The sequence below is a fragment of the Takifugu rubripes genome, chromosome 6 (assembly GCF_901000725.2).
Source record: "Takifugu rubripes chromosome 6, fTakRub1.2, whole genome shotgun sequence".
In the NCBI taxonomy this organism is placed as follows: Eukaryota; Metazoa; Chordata; class Actinopteri; order Tetraodontiformes; family Tetraodontidae; genus Takifugu; species Takifugu rubripes.
The window spans coordinates 12,175,665-12,195,648 of NC_042290.1; the positions used below are offsets into that span (position 1 = coordinate 12,175,665).

Below are 19,984 nucleotides of genomic sequence, written 5' to 3' on the forward strand. Positions count from 1 at the left end.
TGATTTTAATGGGTGTGGGGAAGTGATCGGACTGATCCTAATGGGCAGATCATTGAAGAGAATATGGATGAGAAAAATCTAGTGTGTTTAAATGATGGTAGATACAGAAGAATTAACATGAATACAGGTAAATCGTCTGTGCTGGATTTGACATTGGTGTTGAGCAGCTTTGCAGCTCGGTGATCATTAGTGATCATTATCCAGTATGGGGCAAGATCAATATTGCCTTTGTGCAATCGGGACAGAGAACTGGGGACAAATGGATCATTATTAAAGCAAATTTGGAGACATTTATGTAAGAAGGTGATAGGCAGTTACGATAAGACAGGTGAAAAAAACAAAAAAAATACATTTTTTAAAGTGCATAGATCCAATATCAGAGGAGGGAAAGAGGGGCACAGACCCAGCATCAGCATTAACAAGCATTAAAACAGGAGCATCAAAAAGTCATCAAGATTTAATGATAAATATAGTGTAGGAATGTGGGAAATGCCTCGTGAAGGAGCTTTGCGTCGTGTTTCTGTGGACCCCAGCTCACCCGGGGATCTGGGGGAGTGAGAGGGCAGGCAAGCTGGCAAAGGAAGCAGTGAGGAGGAGCATCGTTGAAGGTCAAAAGGCAAGATTATCATATGCAAAAAAGCAAATGAGAAGTAGCAACAGAAGTCAAGGGGAGGCATCTTTTCACCGTAACCTAAACAATACATTACACATTATGGGGAAACAGTGAGTATTGTCATGAACTCGAAATCACACATGTGCTTTTAATATGCAGGCAGTATATTGATGAGAGGAAGCTGGTGGTGGATGGATTGAGGACAATGTAATGGTAGCTGGGTATCACTCCCGTCAGAGAAGCACGGACCACAGTTCTTTTGATACAGATGATTTATTGCCACGACATCGTCGTAAACGCCATCACCACCGTCGAACTCGCTGGCTGCACCCCTGAGGGAGTAGGTCCACCATGAGCAAAGAAAAACATCTTAAAAAAATGTCTTCTGCAACTTCCTCTTCTTGCAGTGTTACCTCAAATAAAAGTTCGTGAAGTGGAGTACCACATTAAAGGTCCGTCACTAAACAAAGAACAGAAAACCACTCCCCCCTGTATGATGGGTTAATTAAAGGAATTAAATATTCATAAAAATAAACAATGTTAAATACAATATTCTACACACATGAAATCACAACATAAATGATATTTACGGCAGTTAAACTGGGGATGAGAACGGCATTTTGAGCTGTGTGGAGAGTTCAGGCGGAAGGAAGGAGGTTTTTAAGTTTCTGACAAGACTGCTGAGGAGAGAGACGGCCAGAAGGTGGCACCAATGCATCAATTTCAATGCCAACTGCCGTTAATTCAAAGCAATAGAAGAAGCCCCAGGGCGGACTACAGTCCAAAAGCGAAGAAGAAGAAGAAGAAGAAGAAGAGGCACAAGTAGGTGAAAGGGGACAGGACTCGGTCACACACACATTCTGGACTGATTTGTCACTTTCTTCCACTTATCGAACAATGCTGCCCAACACGGGGTGAGTGTTTTTATTTTATGATTAATGCTTCCTCACAAATTTGACATGTTTTGTCTTTGCCGAATCAACTCATTTTATACAGACCGTTGGAAACGTAACCCTCTGCTACACTTTACCAGCAGGTTTCTGACGAAGACAAAATACAGGATTTTGTCTTTTTCTGGGTTTTCTTGAGAATGCAAATGTACACCCTATTTAATTTGGTGTTGCAGCTGGTAAATTAATCACTGGTAACGAATAAAGTTCACCTTGAAACCTTAAAGAGATCTTAGGAAGAATCACTTGAGAATCTTTTGGCCCAGCAGGTTTTTCTAGGTAGTAAAATGGAGTGATTGCTCTTATGACCCCTCTTGTGTTTTGCAGAAAATTAGCTGGCTGCACACTCTTCATCACAGGAGGAAGCAGAGGAATCGGCAAAGCCATCGCTCTGAAGGCAGCTAGAGATGGAGCCAACATTGTGATTGCTGCCAAGACAGCTTCTCCCCATCCTAAACTACCAGGGACCATCTACACGGCTGCACAGGAGGGTGGGCCTTCTGAAGCCACCAACACACAAGAGCAGAGCGCTTCAAAGCCGAGTCTTTCTTCACCTATGTTTGGTCTGTTTTAGTGGAGGCAGCAGGCGGGAAAGCGTTGGCGTGTGTGGTCGACATTCGTGATGAGCAGCAGATTGGAGAAGCGGTTGAGAAAGCTGTCAGCAAATTTGGAGGTGCCTCGGGTTTTTTGGTTGAACAGATTTTTGCTCCATCCTTTAATCATTCCTTTTTGTGGGTCCTGACATCCTTAATGTATGATTGATAGGAATCGACGTGCTGGTGAACAACGCCAGCGCCATCAGTCTGACGGGAACTTTAGAGACACCGATGAAGAAAGTCGACCTGATGCTGGGAGTCAACCTAAGGGGAACCTATTTGACGTACGGCAGTAGTACACACACACACACACACACACACACACCAACACATATTTTCTGTTAATGAGTGCATGTTTATATCTGTGTTAGGTCTAAGTTGGTCATCCCTCATCTGCTGAAGAGCCACAATCCTCACATCCTTAACCTGGCCCCCCCTCTCAACCTCAACCCTGTCTGGTTCAAAAACCACACAGGTATCCATAGTAACTAGCTGTCATCATCATACTCTGGAATAAGGTGTCATTTTTTCCATTTGTGTGTATTTTCAGCATACACAATGGCAAAATATGGCATGTCCATGTGTGTCCTGGGTATGGCTGAAGAATTCAAAGGTCAAATCGCTGTAAATGCCCTCTGGCCTCGAACCGGTCGGTGAAAGATTTCTAAGTTAGTTTACATGTTTGGCGCAAGCAATGTAGGTTTGACCATCCACCGTCTTTTGTTCTGTTGCCATAGCAATCCAGACCGCAGCAATGGACATGTTGGGTGGCGACGGCATTGGAAAACAGTGTCGTACAGCAGACATCATGGCAGATGCTGCCTATGCAGTCTTGTCTCAACCGAAGGACTACACAGGCCAGTTTCTGGTGGATGAAGATGTCCTGAAGAAGGAAGGAATCCGAGACTTTGATCCATACGCTGTCCAAAAAGGTAGACCGCCTCAGCTCTTCAACCTGGTGCCGCGTGGTGCTCATCCTGTTTGTGAATGACCACCAGGTCACCCGCTGCTGCCAGACTTTTTCTTGGACGAGGCCCCTGATGATCTGGTTGAAAAGATGGAGGAGCACGGTAAAACGAACAAGATGTGCACAGTTGGCAGTCACAAGTTGATAAATATTGACACTAAATATTCTCACTAACTGTTGCACCTGTTTTTCCGTGTCGTGTCATGTCAGGGGCTACGCCAGCCTTTAAGCCGCCGTCATCATCTTCTGCCCCTCCTTCCGCCGGTGGACCAATAGAAAGCACATTTGAAGTCATCAAGGGAGTCATTAATGAGGATGTTGTGAAGTCAACGCAGGGCATTTATCAGTTTGACCTGTCAGGTATCACCAGAGACTACTTAGGTCCAGATTAGAGGTCTTCACAGGTCTCATAAGGTGACCTTGGTGTACAGCAGAGGTCATGGGATCAGACTTTTGAATCAGTTGTAGATATGTGAAATGAATCCTCACAAAGTCAAGATTCTACTGACCCACTGGGAATCCAAATCGATCTCCTGGGACCTTCAAGAATTAGTGGACCTATGAAGCTCTCTATTTGTGGCTGTGTTCGTCCTATGACTGTCTTTGTGTCCATAAGGTGAACATGCGGGAGTCTGGTTTCTTGACCTGAAAAGCGGCGCTGGCAGCGTGGGTCACGGCGAACCGTCTGTCAAAGCGGACGTGATCATGAAGATGGACTCCAGCGACTTCAGCAAAATGTTTGCCGGTGAGCTCCGCCGTGGACGGCGACATCCTGGTCTCTGTAGTATATGATGCATACGACCCGTGTGCTCTGTGTTTTAGGGAAACTGAAGCCAACAATGGCGTTCATGTCTGGGAAGCTTCGCATCAAAGGAGACATGACCATGGCCATCAAGCTGGAGAAGCTTATGGGTCGCATGAACAAGGCCAAGCTGTGACGCTCTGTTCTCCTGTCCTCTCTCTCCCCGACTGTAACTTGATAAGTTGCCTTAAAGATCCCACGAAAAGGATCGTTTTGCATCTGCCATTCATTGCAGTCGCAGCAGCGGACAGTTGTGTTGACGTTGTGTGTCTGTGTGTGCCGCCGTCACACTCCTGAGAGGTAAACATCACCCCAGGAGAACAAACAACAAAAAGCATTTAGATTATGGCAAAAATCCATTTTATAGTGGGAGGAAATGACGTTTAAAATAGAGTTTACTCTGTAACTTGAAATGATTTTAACACTTTGAATTGTAACGACCAGTTTCGGGATAACCTGTTTTCAAATGTAACTGTCATAAGGAGTTGGTGTTGTGTTGATTAATGAATGAATTAAACTGGAAGGCTGTGAATGCAGGATCCACCGACTTCACTGCATTTGAGACCTTTATCAACAAGTTGATCTGATCTGAGATGTCACAAACAGATTCTTGCTTCATGGACGATGTTCTGGTGATCCAGTGGTTCATTATAACATGGACCTGATGGCTGGAACATGAAGGTGTGAAGGGTCCGTGGTGATCAGGGAGGCTCTCGTCGTCTATGAGCTGCTGCTCCAGTTCTTTTTTTGAGTGGTGATCCTGGAACCTCAGTAGATGGAGGCGCTCTTGGGCTTTTTTAATACTCGGTGAAGAACAGGTAGGAGTCCACATCTATGGCCAGATATTTAAAAACCTTGACCTGCTCCACCAGGTGACCCTGGATACCGAGCAGCTAGAACAGGGGTCATGGGCTTGGTGGTCCACCGTCTACAGTTTGGGTGAATAGTTATTTGTTTGCATGAATTGGCAAAGTAAATAGCCCAAAATGGCCTGGTAATGTTTCATGGGAGGCTTTATTCCGGAGCCTGATGGATCTTGTGATCCTCCTCTTTTGTGACCTTTATTTTGGCAGCAGGAGGACGAGATTGTGGTCGGAGCAGCCAAGTGGGATTTTGATTTGAACACTTTTGGAATTCTTGGCTAAAGAAAATGCAACTGGACTTCCTTTAATTTTTGAAGCCCTTTGAAATTTAGTTTTTACAAATTTTTGTACCTCCGTCAGTCATGCTCACTACAGTATTGGCTCAAACACCGGGTGGTGGGAGGGGCCTATAGAGGCTGGGGGAGGAGTTGAAGCGTGGGGGGGTAGTGGTGGTCAGCGTGTGGTCAGCTGTCAGATTTTGTGGTAGTCTTTAGAAGGAAAATGATCAGAAAAGCCTTTTCTGGCCCTCACGTGTTTCTAAAGTGATGTTGGAAGGACATACGTGTAATATGATGGAAAGGAACTTTATTAAAGTGGTAGAAAACAAGGTTTGCATTGAAGGAAAATAATTGCAACATTTAGATTCTTTTGGTGTGGACCCCCTTTTCATTCATCCAGTTTATATTAATCCACAAAGATAAAGCCACTGGAAGACATTGTGCCTCCCATCATCTGAAGAAGATGCAAGATTTACAGTTGCCTTGAGGACTGAAAACACCGTGAAGGTCTGAATGCCTCCTGACACCATGCTAAAACCCAGTTTTCCCTCTTTCCCTCTGGAAACTGAGACTTCTCAATCATCAAGAGTGTCACAGTCTGTGTTTTGGATGTTCATGATGTTTTGCGTGTTGCAGCTCTCTTGATCTGTCACAAAACCTTTAAATATATTTTTTACTCCCTGGTTGTCTAAGCACAAAGCGCCACCGTATCTTTTGTACTGTGATAGTGATCTGTTCATGTCAGCAATACACACCACATGACTGTTGAGGTTTGTACCCATACACCACTTGGAATGGTCTTTTGTACGAAGCCACTGACCCAAATCAGTTCTTATGGTTTCAACGTTGAGCACTTGAGGGAGGTTTTCAATACAGAAGGATCTGGCGTCCTTATCCTGGCAGGGCCAGGTCTGCGCCATCACGTCACTCCCGATCTGGCGTCCAATAGTAACGTAAAGGTCTCCATCTGCAAGCAAAAACAGATCAGCTGTCTCCTCATGTTAAACAAGACACTTTACCTCTACAACCGAGAGGTTCTGGGAAAACTGCACTTTAACAAAGGGTTGCCTAAATCGAACCTTTTGCCTCCTCGGATATTTGTTTGGCTATGCTGCCAAAGTCCATCTTTGCTTTTGATTGGAGCTTTTGGAAAGCGGTGTTCACAGGGAGAAAATCCCAGTTGGCAGCCTTCTTCAGTTCGTCATGGAATTGTTCCGGAATGTCGTGTTCAAATGGGAAAGCTCTAATGTACCGCAGGTGATTACCTGAAAAAGGGTGACATGGAACAGTTTGAGACCAGCCCCAGTCAATTTTTAATGTCTGACGTTACCTATTTTTTTGAATTCAGCGTAGGGAAATGTGACACAGATGAATATTTGGCCGTTTTTTTTCCCACTCTTAGGCCAGAATGTATTTTTATTCCTCCTGTATGGGAATTGTGGAGTGCTGTGCAAGAGCCAGACTCCGCTGTCAGTTCTGTCCACCATCAGAACCCCTGAGGAACAAGATGAAGGTCAAAATCAGCCGAAACTCGTATTCATTAATCAGAGATCAGAGGCGCCAAATCAATAACTTTGTGGGGAGAAATCGGAAGCAAAAACAGCAGCACAGGAAGGCTTTTATCTTTTTCTGATTTTTTCCCCAAACCTCTGTATAGTATTTACGTTTCACAGACCTTTGATGATGACTGAAAGATGAGCTAAAGTTTACCTTTGCTGTGGCCAAAGGTTGTTTCCGCATTGCATCCTGGAGGATGATCGTTGTAGCTGATAAAACCAAAGTTTGCGGGCTTTAAAAAAAAATCCAGAAATGGGATATTTGGTGGGCCCACGACAAAGACCTGGACAGAACGTTTATTATTCTCTTACCATTGACCTGATCGGCATGAAGAGTGGCTTCAGGGTGTTCGCCAGGGCTCCTTCTGGATGGTCGATGCCCTTAAAGTTTGATAACCGGGGACTCATGGCGGTCGCTCCATTTGAATTGATGTAGATGTACTCCACGCCGGTTCGTTTTGTGTCTATCACAGGTGCCTTATACAAGATATACCTGACCAGAAGTGGAGAAATGTTAGGTTTTATAGAAATCTTTACAGAGCAGAAGTTTGGGCTCTCACCAGTCCACAATGCCATTGTTGTGGTCCCTGCAGGTCACCGTGGCGTCGGAGCCAGCCAAGATCAGACCGAGAGTCAGCACCACCCCCCACATGACCGGACTGCAACGCCCACAGCAGCACGTTAGACGGCCTCAGTCTGATAACGGCACGACTGGGGGTGCCAATCTACATGTGTTGGAATTTCTTGAATCCCACCCTGGGATCCACAAATCGTAAATCAAACCATCACTTGTGCCCACTTTGGTCATTTCACCCCACTCCGAAAAAGGGAAAAAGTCCGGACTTGTCGGTGGTTTTTTGTTTCAACCCTGCCTTGGCTATAACCTTCCGTTATCTTTTTGTTCATTTTTTGAAACGCAGCATGTTTGGACAGTTTCACCCCACATACAGACACACAAAGCTTTTCAGTGTTCTTACTTTTGCTTTCATGAAGTAAAACAATCCTCTTAAACTACATGTTCCTCCCCCCTGACTGAACATATGCTGAAGGATTCACTTCATTCACACTTCATGCAGAAATGCACCAGATTGACCTTTGAAGTGTCCAGGGAGGCCTGGAGATGGATACAGCTGCTGGGAACCTTCTCAGGGTCACGATTGTTGAATCTGTATTTAAAAGAATCAGTTCAGCATGAGAGAGTCAAGTTTTACCAAGATGAAGAGAGCCCACTTACTGCCGAGAAAGAAACGAACGCTCACGAAATCTTCTGCTGGCCTCTGCTTCACGCCTCCCTCTTCAACAGCTCCGCTTTATAGCTCTGTGTCCCATTCCAGTGCATCAAACTGGCCAATCAACTCTCTGCTAGTCAGGATTAACCAACTAGTCTGTGTATGATGTTAAACACAGACTCATCTCTGCCAAAAGCAATATTTATCTGGACCTGTGAACCCTCGAAACAGTTTTCTGATCTCAGTCAGACTTACTGTTTGAATAATGATGAAAAGAATAAAAGAATCCAGAAAAGTCCTTTTTGAACGGTTGGTTAAAAATATGCAGAAAACTGAAAATTAGCTCTAAATTTGCATCAGAATTATGGCCCTAATGATTCCAAACTCCTGTCATTCACACCACTCCCTGAAGTCTCTCCCTAAGACTGTTGGTTTATTGGATTAAGAAACTAAAGGAGGAGACATCTTTGTCATCTCAGCTTGTGTGTAGTGTGTAAACAGCAAATAACGTGATCTGTCCAAGCCAAAGCCTCCACTTGTTATCTGAATTGGCACCAGCACAGGTAGAGGAGGGGTTTATTTTTGTTTTTCTCCAGGAAAATTAGGACAGGAGAGATAAAACCCGGACTTTACTATTTGACCAGATAAAGAAGCCATTGTGAACTGGTCCCACTGGGAGTCCACACCCCAGACTCCAGGATTCTTCTGAGTTCACACATTCTCGTCATCATCTTGCTCAGCTTCTGGACCTTTCCTCTGTCCCTTTGTCTCTCTCCCGTAAGAACATTAGTGATCTTTATGTCTTTCCCAAACAGATCCTCTGGCAGAGTTCACCGGCCAAAGAAGCAGCTCTGATTGTGCCACTCGAGGCTCCGTCAGAGGTGACGGTTTCATTCTGCTGTGCAGTAAGTTGGCCCGGTCAGTGAGAAGCACTCGTGAGTGGAACTCAGTACCCGAGGAGGTTAAATGTTCACAACATACAAGGTCTTCACCAAAAATGAAAATGTGGCTTATCAACACCCCTATGAGCCAACTCGGACAGACAGGCCTGTTGCAATGTTCTGACGTGATTAAACGATATGTGGTGATGTCTTAATAAAGAGTGTTTGGATGTGTGTCTTGTATTGTGTTGTGTGGGCGTTGGATGCTCTGGGCTCCTTCAGCAGTTCGTTGTGTGCGTTGTTTGGTGCCTTGTCAGGTGTCTAACTACAGTATGTGTTTCCATGTAGATGGATTTTATTGCTTTTAACATCATTTAACATCAAATCAACAACGATAAAGATCACCAGGGACATCACTGAGTCAAAGATGAGGGACTGTTAATCACTCAGCCCACGTTCTGTCGGCTTAATCACCGAACCGTTCATACTGTCCACTCCAGAACAAAGAGGGTCACTTAGTGATGGGCAAATGATACCGAGGCTTCGGAGCTTGTGTCGAAACACCAGCGTCACGTGACCGATGACGTTTGAAGCTTCGAACGTCGTCGCTGCTTCATTGCTTCAAAATGTTTGGAAGCCTGTCATTGACTCAGTCTTTCAGTGTGTGTCACTGGTTCATGGCGTTTCAACGCATTTCATGGCGAGTACCACCAATAAGTGACGTTCTAAAGTTTGGGATCATTTTGATCTCATAGCACCAAATAAGGTATAATGCAGAACATAGCATACATTTTATGTTTCCATAATTGAATTGTATTTTTAATTTTTAAATGGGTCTCAAAATTACAATTGCTCGTAGGCGCGGTGTTTGCGATGCACACAAGAGTTGTCGTACAGCAACAACACATCATCTATGCTGAGACACTCGGCATGATGACAATCATGACCCTGTCGACACTGGAAATCCTGACCGTAAGCTAAATATATACATATATATGCTGTATATATGTATGTGTGTGTCTATTTATTGTCGATGTTGTGTTGAAACATCAGTTTTTTTTACTCAGTCATTCATTGTCTTACTGTCTGTGTCATAGATATTTGAAAGAACAAATTCTGACAAGAGCTGAGGATCCCCTGAAGTACTGGGTGGCACGAAAGACTTTATATCCTACGCTGTGGAAACTTGCATGCAAGTATCTGTGCATCCCAGCATCGTCTGTTCCCTGTGAAAGGACATTTTCCAAAGCCGGGGAGCTGGTCAGCCAGAAGAGGAGCAGACCGAAGCCTGCAACAGCAGAAAAAATTATATTTCTCAATAAAAAAGTGTGAAGAGGAAATAACTAGTCTGCTTCTGTGAATAATCATTCCAAATCAATCATACAAGTCCCCAAATGACAAACCATCACCTTTAAAACAATGTTTCTGAATTCAAACACCATGATCATTTGCAAAGTAGGAAGGATCTCTAATCCTGTTGGGGACTTTTAGTACAGTTTTTAAATAAATCTCAAAGTGTTCAATGAACCCTTAACCAACACTGAACCCTTAATATAATTTGCATTTATTCTTTAGGTTAATCTTGAATGTGTTTTAGATTAAGGTGGTGAGCATCTGCATATTTTATTGTAAAGACAATATAATCATTATTTGGTATCAATGAACAAAACCCCTGGATGAGCACACGATGAGCTTTTCTTGGTGTCATGGGATTGAAACAGTGCCAGTGCTTCAGTCGTGCTCCCTTGGAGGTTGCTATGGCTACAGTTGTCCACCAGATGTCACCATCACTGAGGTCTTTGGCTACAATAATTTGCCTGCCCAGGCATAAACCTCTTATGCCGAACACGTACATTGACCACAAATCTATTTGTGTGAAAAATTGTTTACACCAGAGTTTATAAGTGGCAAATAGCTGAATTTAAATGAGTGTAGGGTATTTTCTTATTCTCATTTCGGAAATTACTACTACTCACACAAGCGTAAGAAACAAACATGGCATTAAAGTCACAACATTGTTGTAACTTCCTGGTATAAATATGAATGAGACTCATTATAATCAATAAATTACGTATTGCTTACAAAGGTTATTTTAAAAACAACAAAACAAACCCTCAAAGAGATGTTCCGGAGGTCACGCGCCAGGCCTCGCGCGTGCAAGGAGCAGAGCTGGGACTAATTAACCAATCAGCATCTTCGGGATGGGCATTTGACACGGGAGGTGGCGGCCCTGCCCCGCTTTCAGACCGGACTATGCGGGAGACGCGGAGAGGACCGAACCGGACCGGACGGGACCGGACCATGTTGGCGACTTCCAGACACGGCGTGATAGCCGCGATTTGGGTCTTTTTGGCGGTTCTAGCTCGGCCCGGCGCAGCGGATATCCCGGGCCGGGAGCCCGGCGCTCGCCTGGATGACTTCGAGCAGCTGTTTTCAGACTTGGAGATCCCCAGGGGGTCACCGGAGGGAAGCTCGTATTTCCCGGTGCAGGTCTGGAAGTTTCTGATAGGTAAGAAAGTAGTGGCTCCGCCGGGCCGGACCGAACCGTGGCTCAAGTCTGGGAGGATGTTGAGCGTTCTTGCTATACATTTCCATCTTAACCTGTTAGAGATAAGGGTTTAGGTTGCATTATTGGAGGTTAGTGTTTTAATATGTACACTACAGTAGTAGTTGGTTCTTTATGAAGATCTGCTTCATTTCGCGATCAAGCGAGTTGTCTCATTTATGAAGGTGAGAATTTGACTTTGCTGTGTTATATGGCTGTTCTGGGGAAATTCACAGGACTAAATTTAGTTTGGAGTATTTCCTTGTGGATTTAAATATATGAAAACTGCAGCTGTCCACCTTGTCATGGACTGGTGACTGGCGTTGGTATTTCGGAATGTTAAACAATTGAGCATGTTGTCTTGTTTCAGAGTTCCATGATCATGGAGAGTCTTCAGATTTTGGTCGACCTCAATATCGCTGCAGCGACAACATTCTGTCCATCCGCGTTTCTCGTGTCCGATACTCAAACCTGAAACTGGAAGGCAAGTTTGTTTGGCATTCTTCTTTAACTTCGGAACTCCTGTCTGTGTTAATTAAACCGGGACTAAAAATCATTTCCAGGCTCTGAAGTCTGTTATTACTGAAACTACAAATTTTAGCATCGTAATCACTTCTGGGTCCTTCCTCCCCCTCTGTCTCCACAGAATGGAGGATGTGGCGCTATCCCAAAGGTCACACCCTCCTATCAGTCCGTGCACTTGGACCATGGCTGCTGCTGAAGATCCCGTACACCAGTGACTACGTAGCAACATGGGTAAAAGTTACACGATGAGTGCTCATCAAATGTTTGTAGCGACAACTTGGGTAATGCCTATCTGCTGCTCATCACTGATCAAAACCCATAATCCATCATGCAAGGAAGCAATATGTCTATTGGATAACTTTTTTTACTGTATACACTTGTGTAATGTTCAGTTCGGGTACCTGCACTTGTTAGTATCGGCAGCAATGGACACACTTTGGGTAATTCTGTCTAAACCTGCAGTAACTTGAATTTTTCTGTAACTAGGCTTGCCCCTTGATTTAACCATAATGCTGTCTACTGCAGTCTTTATGATTGAGTTACTTTTGTCTCTGCAGGTTTCAAATGGAGTGTGGTTTTGCCACTTGCAATTGAGCTATTTTGACCATCTAATGCAGGAAAATGTGACTGCTGTTGCCATCTGCCAGAATCCGGCAACATCACAACCCGTAGTTCCATTGATGGCTTGTAATAAAACAGAAGTCACTGTTAAGTTTCCTGTTGGCACCAAATTGAAGAGATTCACAACTCTGGGAGAAAAAATTGTTGGCAAATTGACCACAACAATTGCAGAAGCAGAGTATGTGAGGATCTCCACAGATGGCGAGATGGTATGGAAAATCTTAACTGATTATGTAATTTGAGAGCTAAATTGAGAGCTAATTGAGATTTCCCCCTTCCCCCACTAGAATTCAATCTATGAAATGGTTTTCATTTCTGGTGACAAAATATTCACAACACTGGCAGCTTGTTCTCGTGGAGCAAACCTAAAGAAGCGCAGTCGTCAACCAAGAGATGCACGGAAACCAAGACAAACCGTCACAATTGAGCCTCATTGTGAAGGAGAGAATTGCAGAACAGTGACCCCAGAGGTGACAGAGTGTCCCAAAGCTTATGATTGGTGGGATTTTGACAACCTGCCTCTTGCTGAGGCCCGTCCAGACCAGGGTGATGACTGTGAGGACAAAGACCTTAGAGAGGGCAACAGTGAGGGGGTTGACGTAGGAGGTGGCGAGGACTGGTGGGATTCGGCTACAATTCCTTTTGATGAAATGATATATGTCACTAGTCCATCCACCATGCTGACACCACAGGACAGCGCCCTGGAAAACTGCGATGACAAAGGAGGCAGGGACAACGAGGCCCCAAATGGCTTAGACGAGGACGACATGACGGGTCCAAATAGCTTCGACCATGATGGCGACATGGGCCCAGCCCCAACAAGCTTCGACAATGGCATCCCCGTTGAGGACGAAGATGCAGGGGGCAGCAAGGACTGGTGGGATTGGTACACGTTGCCTTTTGATGGCAAAACACACATCACTAGTCCATCCACCAAGCTGGCCACGACAAGCTTGGACCACAGCAGCACCATCCTTGGTGACAACCATCCACAGGATGGCGGCCTCGACAACTGCGGGCACAACGAGGATGAGGGTGAGGGCGGCGAGGGCAAAGGTGACGGCAGCGAAGGTGACTGGTGGGATTTGCTTGCATTGCCTTTTGATGACAAAAGGCACATCACTAGTTCATCCACCAAGCTAGCAGCGACGAGCTTCGACCATGGCGGCACCATCCAGGATGGCACCTTTGATAACTGCGGAGAAGGGGACAATGACGGAGACTGGGAAGTCGGGGGAAACAACGGAGAAGGAGACATTGGGGACGGGGATGACGAAGAGGATGACGGGCAAGGAGATGTTGGTGACGGCAAGGGAGATGACGGCAAAGATGACCCCGAGGGCGGGGACGGAGACAACTGGGAAGGCGGCGACCCGGACGACGGAGACAACTGGGAAGGAGGCGACCCAGAAGGAGACGAGGGCGACAAAGACGACGACCTGGACGACGGAGACAAAGACGGAGACAACTGGGAAGGAGGCGACCCAGAAGGAGACGAGGGCGACAAAGACGACGACCTGGACGACGGAGGCGACCCAGAAGGAGGCGACCCAGGAGACGACGACCCGGACGACGGCGACCCAGAAGGAGACGACGATGGCGACAGCGACGACCCAGACGACGGAGACAACTGGGAAGGCGATGACCCAGAAGGAGACGACGATGTCAGCGAGAGCTGCGAGAGCACGACGAGCCCCGCGCCGCCGGCGAGCACGACGAGCCCGACGAGCCTGGCGAGCACGACGAGCCTGGCGAGCACGACGAGCCCGGCGAGCACGACGAGCCCCGCGCCGCCGGCGAGCACGGCGAGCCCGGCGCCGCCGGCGAGCACGACGAGCCCGGCGAGCACGACGAGCCCCGCGAGCACGACGAGCCCCGCGCCGCCGGCGAGCACGACGAGCCCGGCGAGCACGACGAGCCCCGCGCCGCCTGGAGGCGCCGGCGGCGACGGAGGCGCTGGAGGAGCCGGAGGCGCTGGAGGAGCCGGCGGCATGACGACGACGGGGAGCCCCACCACGACGACTGGAGGAGACGGTGCTGGCGGCGACGGCGGCGCTGGCGGAGACGGCGGTGCTGGCGGAGACGGCGGTGCTGGCGGAGACGGCGGCGCTGGCGGAGCTGGAGGCGGTGGCGGAGCTGGAGGCGGTGGCGGAGCTGGAGGCGGTGGCGGAGCTGGAGGCGGTGGCGGAGCTGGAGGCGGTGGCGGAGCTGGAGGCGGCGGCGGAGCTGGAGGCGGCCCCATGACGACGACGACGGAGAGCCCCACGACGACGACTGGAGGAGACGGCGGCGGTGCTGGCGGCGGCGGCGGTGCTGGCGGCGACGGCGGTGCTGGCGGCGACGGCGGTGCTGGCGGCGGCGGCGCTGGAGGCGGAGGCGGCGGTGGAGCTGGAGGTGCTGGCGGCGACGGAGGAGACGGCGGCGGCGGCGGTGCTGGCGGAGACGGCGGTGCTGGCGGAGACGGCGGTGCTGGAGGCGGCGGCGCTGGAGGTGCTGGCGGCGACGGAGGCGGCGGCGGTGCTGGCGGTGACGGAGGAGGCGGAGACGGCGGAGACGGCGGCGGCGGCGGTGCTGGCGGCGACGGAGGAGGCGGAGACGGCGCTGGCGGCGGCGGCGGCGCTGGCGGAGCTGGAGGCGGCGGCGGAGCTGGAGGCGGCGGCGGCGCTGGCGGAGCTGGAGGCGGCGGCGGAGCTGGAGGCGGCGGCGGAGCTGGAGGCGGCCCCATGACGACGACGACGGAGAGCCCCACGACGACGACTGGAGGAGACGGTGCTGGCGGCGACGGAGGAGGCGGAGACGGCGGCGGTGCTGGCGGCGACGGCGGTGCTGGCGGCGACGGCGGTGCTGGAGGCGGAGGCGGCGGCGGAGCTGGAGGTGCTGGCGGCGACGGAGGAGACGGCGGTGCTGGCGGAGACGGCGGTGCTGGCGGAGGTGGCGGCGCTGGAGGTGCTGGCGGCGACGGAGGAGACGGCGGCGGCGGCGGTGCTGGCGGTGACGGAGGAGGCGGAGACGGCGGCGACGGAGGAGACGGCGGCGACGGCGGTGCTGGCGGCGACGGAGGAGACGGCGCTGGCGGCGGCGGCGCTGGAGGAGACGGAGGCGGCGGCGGAGCTGGAGGCGCTGGAGGCGGCGGCGGAGCTGGAGGCGGCCCCACGACGACGACGGAGAGCCCCACGACGACGACGACGGAGAGCCCCACGACGACGGAGAGCCCCACGACGACTGAGAGCCTCACCACCACCACCACCACGACGACGGAGAGCCCCACGACGACTGAGAGCCCCACCACCACCACGACGACGGAGAGCCCCACGACGACGACGACGACGGAGAGCCCCACGACGACGACGACGACGGAGAGCCCCACGACGACGACGGAGAGCCCCACCACCACGACGGAGAGCCCCACCACCACCACCACCACGACGACGGAGAGCCCCACGACGACTGAGAGCCCCACCACCACCACGACGACGGAGAGCCCCACGACGACGACGACGACGGAGAGCCCCACCACCACCACCACCACGACGGAGAGCCCCACCACCACCACCACCACGACGGAGAGCCCCACCACCACCACCACCACGACGGAGAGCCCCACCACCACCACGACGACGGAGAGCCCCACCACCACCACCACCACGACGACGGAGAGCCCCACCACCACCACCACGACGACGGAGAGCCCCACCACCACCACCACGACGACGGAGAGCCCCACCACCACCACCACGACGACGGAGAGCCCCACGACCACCACGACGACGGAGAGCCCCACCACCACCACGACGACGGAGAGCCCCACCACCACCACGACGACGGAGAGCCCCACCACCACCACGACGACGGAGAGCCCCACGACGACGGAGAGCCCCACGACGACGGAGAGCCCCACGACGACGGAGAGCCCCACGACGACGGAGAGCCCCACGACGACGGAGAGCCCCACGACGACGGAGAGCCCCACGACGACGGAGAGCCCCACGACGACGGAGAGCCCCACGACGACGGAGAGCCCCACGACGACGGGGAGCCCCACGACGACGGGGAGCCCCACCACCACCACGACGACGACGGAGAGCCCCACCACCACCACGACGACGACGGAGAGCCCCACCACCACCACGACGACGGAGAGCCCCACCACCACCACGACGACGGAGAGCCCCACCACCACCACGACGACGGAGAGCCCCACGACGACGGAGAGCCCCACGACGACCACGACGACGGAGAGCCCCGCCACCACCACGACGACGACGGAGAGCCCCGCCACCACCACGACGACGGAGAGCCCCACGACGACGGAGAGCCCCACGACGACGGAGAGCCCCACCACCACCACGACGACGGAGAGCCCCACGACGACGGAGAGCCCCACGACGACCACGACGACGGAGAGCCCCACGACGACGGAGAGCCCCACGACCACCACGACGACGGAGAGCCCCACGACCACCACGACGACGGAGAGCCCCACGACCACCACGACGACGGAGAGCCCCACGACCACCACGACGACGGAGAGCCCCACGACCACCACGACGACGGAGAGCCCCACGACCACCACGACGACGGAGAGCCCCACGACCACCACGACGACGGAGAGCCCCACGACGACGGAGAGCCCCACGACGACGGAGAGCCCCACGACGACGGAGAGCCCCACGACGACGGAGAGCCCCACCACCACCACCACCACGACGGAGAGCCCCACGACGACCGAGAGCCCCACCACCACCACCACGACGACGGAGAGCCCCACGACGACCGAGAGCCCCACCACCACCACCACCACCACGACGGAGAGCCCCACGACCACCGAGAGCCCCACCACCACCACCACGACGACCGAGAGCCCCACCACCACCACGACGACGGAGAGCCCCACGACGACCGAGAGCCCCACCACCACCACCACGACGACGGAGAGCCCCACGACGACCGAGAGCCCCACCACCACCACCACGACTGAGAGCCCCACCACCACGACGACGACGGAGAGCCCCACCACCACCACCACGACGGAGAGCCCCACCACCACGACGACGACGGAGAGCCCCACCACCACGACGACGACGGAGAGCCCCACCACCACCGCGACGACGGAGAGCCCCACCACCACGGCGACGACGGAGAGCCCCACCACCACGGCGACGGAGAGCCCCAGGTCGACGTCGACGGAGAGCCCCACGACGACGACAGATGATGACGACGATGATGACGACGATGACGATGATGACGACGACGACGACGATGACGATGACGACGACGATGACGACGATGATGACGATGACGATGATGACGATGACGATGATGACGACGACGACGACGATGATGACGACGACGACGATGACGACGACGACGACGACGACGATGATGACGACGATGACGACGATGATGATGACGACGACGACGATAACAAATGCAACAAATACCAAGCCAAAGCCGACAAATACCAAGCCAAAGCCGACAAATACCAAGCCGAAGGCGACAAATACAAAGCCGACAAATACCAAGCCAAAGCCGACAAATACCAAGCCAAAGCCGACAAATACCAAGCCGACAAATCCAAAGCCGACAAATACCAAGCCAAAGCCGACGAATACCAAGCCAAAGCCGACGAATACCAAGCCAAAGGCGACGAATACAAAGCCGACAAATACAAAGCCAAAGCCGACAAATACAAAGCCAAAGCCGACAAATACAAAGCCGACAAATGCAAAGCCAAAGGCGACGAATACAAAGCTGACAAATACAAAGCCAAAGCTGACAAATACAAAGCCAAAGCTGACGAATACAAAGCCAAAGGCGACGAATACAAGGCCGACAAATACAAAGAAAAAGCCGACAAATACAAAGAAAAAGCCGACAAATACAAAGCCGAAGCAGGCGGCAAGGGCGGCGGAGACAAGGGCGACAAGGACGACAAGGGCGGCAGAGACAAGGGCGACAAGGACGACAAGGGCGACAAGGACGACAAGGGCGGCAGAGACAAGGGCGGCAAGGACGACAAGGGCGACAAGGGCGACAAGGGCGGCAGAGACAAGGGCGGCAAGGGCGGCGGAGACAAGGGCGACAAGGACGACAAGGGCGACAAGGGCGGCGGAGACAAGGGCGACAAGGACGACAAGGGCGGCAGAGACAAGGGCGGCAAGGGCGGCGGAGACAAGGGCGGCAAGGGCGACAAGGACGACAAGGGCGGCAAGGGCGACAAGGACGACAAGGGCGGCAAGGACGACAAGGGCGACAAGGGCGGCAGAGACAAGGGCGACAAGGGCGGCAGAGACAAGGGCGGCAGAGACAAGGGCGACAAGGGCGACAAGGGCGGCAGAGACAAGGGCGGCAGAGACAAGGGCGACAAGGGCGGCAGAGACAAGGGCGACAAGGGCGGCAGAGACAAGGGCGGCAGAGACAAGGGCGACAAGGGCGACAAGGGCGGCAGAGACAAGGGCGGCGGAGACAAGGACGACAAGGGCGACAAGGACGGCAGAGGCAAGGGCGGCAAGGGCGACAAGGACGACAAGGGCGGCAGAGACAAGGATGACAAGGGCGACAAGGATGACAGAGACAAGGGCGACAAGGGCGGCAGAGACAAGGGCGACAAGGGCGGCAGAGACAAGGGCGACAAGGGCGGCAGAGACAAGGGCGACAAGGGCGGCAGAGACAAGGGCGACAAGGGCGGCAGAGACAAGGGCGACAAGGACGACAAGGGCGGCAGAGACAAGGGCGGCAAGGGCGGCGGAGACAAGGACGACAAGGACGGCAGAGGCAAGGGCGACAAGGACGACAAGGGCGGCAGAGACAAGGGCGACAAGGATGACAGAGACAAGGGCGACAAGGGCGGCAGAGACAAGGGCGACAAGGGCGGCAGAGACAAGGGCGACAAGGGCGGCAGAGACAAGGGCGACAAGGGCGGCGGAGACAAGGGCGGCAAGGGCGGCGGAGACAAGGGCGACAAGGACAACAAGGGCGGCGGAGACAAGGGCGACAAGGACGACAAGGGCGGCGGAGACAAGGACGACAAGGGCGGCGGAGACAAGGGCGGCAGAGACAAGGGCAACAAGTAGTAATGTGACATGAAAGACGAGGACACGTTTGACAAGCGATTATTTAAAGTAGCAGCTGGTTGTGGCCCACTGCTGCCTCTATCAAACAGAATCCCACTCGTTCTGTCACCACACCCTCACCCCAGCCTGTTGCTTGATTTGATTTTTTTCACACCCTGAACTGATATTTGTAAAGTAAGCAATGTGTAAAATGACTGTAATAAAGTCTCTGGAGGAAAAGAACATTTTGGTGAGTGTTCTTTGCACTTTATAGAAGGCAAAACTCTTAAAGGTGTTAGACTGGATTTGTCAATGGGCTAATGTGTTAACACGCTGATATTGAGACTTTTAACACTGGGAACCCAATTTGAGTTGGGCCTGACTAATCTCTCGGTGTGGAATCCACAGCTGTTTCTCTCGCGTCAAGTTTTTGAACTCTTGGAAACTGGTACCAACCTACGACAAGCTGCCATGTAGCTGGAGATGAGTCCAGTCGTAATCGGTGG

At 51.8% G+C, this 19,984-nt stretch overlaps 3 protein-coding genes across 4 annotated transcripts; 2 read left to right on the top strand and 1 right to left on the bottom strand.

The window, feature by feature from the left end:
* Nucleotides 1-1,368: 1,368 nt before the first annotated feature.
* On the top strand, nt 1,369-4,501 carry hsdl2 (hydroxysteroid dehydrogenase like 2). Its single transcript, XM_003965594.3, has 11 exons — nt 1,369-1,527; nt 1,891-2,054; nt 2,138-2,236; nt 2,329-2,443; nt 2,531-2,634; nt 2,710-2,808; nt 2,897-3,091; nt 3,158-3,229; nt 3,337-3,486; nt 3,743-3,871; nt 3,949-4,501. Exons 1-11 carry the CDS (start codon nt 1,511-1,513, stop codon nt 4,062-4,064), a joined length of 1,260 nt encoding a protein of 419 aa, XP_003965643.1. The 5' UTR covers nt 1,369-1,510; the 3' UTR covers nt 4,065-4,501.
* Nucleotides 4,502-5,356: 855 nt separating this feature from the next.
* On the bottom strand, nt 5,357-7,944 carry LOC105419671 (plancitoxin-1-like). 2 transcript variants are annotated; one of them, XM_029837732.1, is made up of 8 exons: nt 7,860-7,944; nt 7,719-7,791; nt 7,186-7,284; nt 6,938-7,118; nt 6,780-6,858; nt 6,400-6,564; nt 6,149-6,334; nt 5,357-6,036 (listed from the first exon to the last, which is right to left on the bottom strand). In XM_029837732.1, the coding sequence occupies exons 3-8, from the start codon at nt 7,275-7,277 to the stop codon at nt 5,645-5,647; spliced, it is 1,095 nt and encodes a 364-aa protein (XP_029693592.1). In that variant the 5' UTR covers nt 7,278-7,284; nt 7,719-7,791; nt 7,860-7,944; the 3' UTR covers nt 5,357-5,644. The 2 variants fall into 2 exon arrangements, with proteins under 2 accessions (XP_029693592.1, XP_029693593.1); XM_029837733.1 differs by having other exon boundaries at nt 7,186-7,381; nt 7,860-7,937.
* A 3,041-nt stretch (nt 7,945-10,985) lies between these two features.
* Nucleotides 10,986-19,499, top strand: LOC105419308 (dentin sialophosphoprotein-like). The gene is made up of 6 exons (XM_029838065.1): nt 10,986-11,244; nt 11,651-11,764; nt 11,927-12,036; nt 12,363-12,635; nt 12,714-14,553; nt 17,872-19,499. The coding sequence occupies exons 1-6, from the start codon at nt 10,989-10,991 to the stop codon at nt 19,497-19,499; spliced, it is 4,221 nt and encodes a 1,406-aa protein (XP_029693925.1). The 5' UTR covers nt 10,986-10,988.
* The last annotated feature ends 485 nt before the right edge of the window (nt 19,500-19,984 follow it).